Source organism: Trachurus japonicus, unplaced genomic scaffold (assembly GCF_045865225.1).
Source record: "Trachurus japonicus isolate A0001 unplaced genomic scaffold, Traja_1.0 AP029661.1".
In the NCBI taxonomy this organism is placed as follows: Eukaryota; Metazoa; Chordata; class Actinopteri; order Carangiformes; family Carangidae; genus Trachurus; species Trachurus japonicus.
The window spans coordinates 6568-9077 of record NW_028219794.1 but is presented as its reverse complement, the minus strand read 5'-3'; the positions used below and the strand labels follow the sequence as shown (position 1 = coordinate 9077).

The 2510-nt window shown below is 43.2% G+C and overlaps 1 protein-coding gene across 1 annotated transcript; it reads left to right on the top strand.

Annotated features, from left to right (window-relative positions):
• The first annotated feature begins 401 nt into the window (after window positions 1–401).
• Window positions 402–1339, top strand: LOC146961014 (myosin light chain 4-like). Its single transcript, XM_085771856.1, has one exon. The coding sequence runs from the start codon at window positions 499–501 to the stop codon at window positions 1105–1107; it is 609 nt and encodes a 202-aa protein (XP_085627982.1). The 5' UTR covers window positions 402–498; the 3' UTR covers window positions 1108–1339.
• Window positions 1340–2510: the final 1171 nt, after the last annotated feature.

Here is a 2510-nt window from a genome sequence, read left to right as displayed (position 1 = left end):
ATAAAGAGTTAACCATTTGTGTGTTAGGTACAACAGGGGATGGGGGGTGGGTGGGGGGTGGGGGGGGGGGGGTAGCATTGTTCCAGAAACCAGTGATTCCCAGACTTGCAGCGGTTAGTGAGCAAAGCTATTTTGGGCCCTCTCCCTCATGAGCTGATACACTGGCTGTGCTCTGATCCCTTTGTCCATCAGAGAGACAGAACATTTTCAGCCTAATGCAACTGGACCCTCGCTAATGACAGCAAATAACCCTGTCGGCTAGATGACAGCAGCTGAGAACAATACTTAATGTTGACATCACTTGCTATGGGGATCTATTTCCGTTTTCTTCCTTTTATAGTGTGCTGTTGGAAATTGCCATCTAGTTCCCTTGACAAAGCACATATAAAAGCTTTGGGAGAAGAGGCAGCCCTGTGTGCTTGGGAATCCCTTCCGATCCCCTCTGACTTTTGCTTGTTTCTCAGCGAGTACTAGCTCACCTCTGAATCCTTTAACAACATGGCACCAAAGAAGGTTGAACCAAAGAAACCTGAGCCCAAAAAGCCAGAACCTAAGAAAGATGCGGCCCCAGCTGCTAAGCCAGCGCCACCTCCAGAGCCACTGCCTCAGGCTCCTAAGGAGCCAGACTTTGACCCCAAGAGTATCACTCTTGAGTTCTCCGCTGACCAGATCGAGGAGTTCAAGGAGGCGTTTACCCTGTTTGACCGTACGCCCACTGGAGAAATGAAGATCACCTATGCCCAGTGCGGGGATGTGATGCGAGCTCTGGGCCAGAACCCCACTAATGCAGATGTGCTGAAAGTGCTTGGGAAACCACGGCCGGAGGACATGAGCAGTAAAATGGTTGACTTTGAGACCTTCTTGCCAATGCTCCAACATATCTCCCGTGCAAAAGATCAGGGCAATTTTGAGGATTTCGTGGAGGGGCTCCGGGTTTTTGACAAGGAAGGCAATGGCACCATCATGGGAGCTGAGCTGCGCCATGTGCTGGCGACACTGGGGGAGAGGATGACGGAAGACGAGGTAGACAGGCTGATGGCGGGACAGGAGGATGCCAATGGCTGCATCAACTATGCCTCCTTTGTAAAGCACATCCTCTCCGGGTGAACAGGACATTCAGCCATAAAGACTTCATTTTACCTCTGTTTACTCTGGACCTTTGTTAAACATTTGCCCATTTAAAGGTGAGCATGTCACTCAGTCAGTGACATTCAGCATAAGTTAATGTTCTGTGAAGAAATGTTGACCACAAGATTTGTAGTTCTCAATGAAATATAATGAAATGCCCGTGAGATAATATGGACATCCATAAGGAGAAATCCATTAATAAAGGATATATGATTACAAATTGCCTCACAGATGTCATTTCAAAATACTGTACATTTAAATTTGAAGAGAAAGTGATGACTCTTGTGGGATTGCTGATAAAAGTGCTCATTTTAAATCTATTAACTTTTCACATCAACTGTTAATGTGATTAGGGCAAAGTACTGTATTGTTGGGAAAAAGGAAAAAAAAACACACACACACACACAAATAGGATTTGGTTCCATCTGAAAATAGAACAGATTTGATTCTATTCTACTTTACACAAAGAGTGTTTGAATGAGCGTGCTTGTCATTGTGCTTGAGGGCCAGCTGCTGTGGATCAAGATATACTCCCACATTCTGGACACAGACACATACACAGGCGCATACAGTTCACTTTGACGACAGGTGCTCCAAGGACAGTCCTCTTCATCTCTATTGGAACCAACATTTTCTACCAGAATTGTCATATTCAGGGAAGTGTATAAGTTAAAGTTTAAGTCTTCAAATTTGAATTATTTATTTAGCGAATAAAAGTATGCTCATCTTGATATTAAATGTTTATCACTTCAGCTTATTAGTACATTCACGTCTCATCTCTCTTTCTCTCTCTAACAACATTGGGTAGTAGTATTCTAAAGGGAAAAAGTCCCAGATCAGATTGCAACATCTTCAGCCTCTTTCAAAAGGCAACTGTAAGCTTTAACTCACCATAATTTTTTCACCGAGTAGGCAGCATGCATTCTGCTTGTGTGAGTTCATGTAATGGAAACGGCAGGCCATGATTTATATAAGGATTTTGTGAGAGCTGTTGGAACTCCACCACATGGACTGGTGAACTGAAAGCAGTGAAAGCTGAAAAAAAAAGCAAAAGATCTACAGAGTGGGGTTTTCATTCACAGTGGAGCTGGCAGCATTGGGAACCTGCTCACATCATGAAGAATCATTCATGTCAATACAGGGGTTTAAAAGCAGCTGGGATACAGCAACTTGAGATTCACAAATCAAAATAGAAGACACAGCATAGCTTACGTATAATATATAACATTGATTTTGATTTTATTCGGACCTTCCTGATGCAACACTGTATCATTCAATACATCTGCAACAGCTCTATTTTATGTCTGCCATGAGGTGAATTTCAAGTTCAGGCTATAGTAGAGGTCCAACTTAGTAATTTGTAGTTGTAAAAATTCAGTTTC

Excerpts from the sequence above, each read along its gene's own strand:
- LOC146961014 (XM_085771856.1), top strand. The coding sequence starts at position 499 with ATGGCACCAAAGAAGGTTGAACCAAAGAAACCTGAGCCCAAAAAGCCA.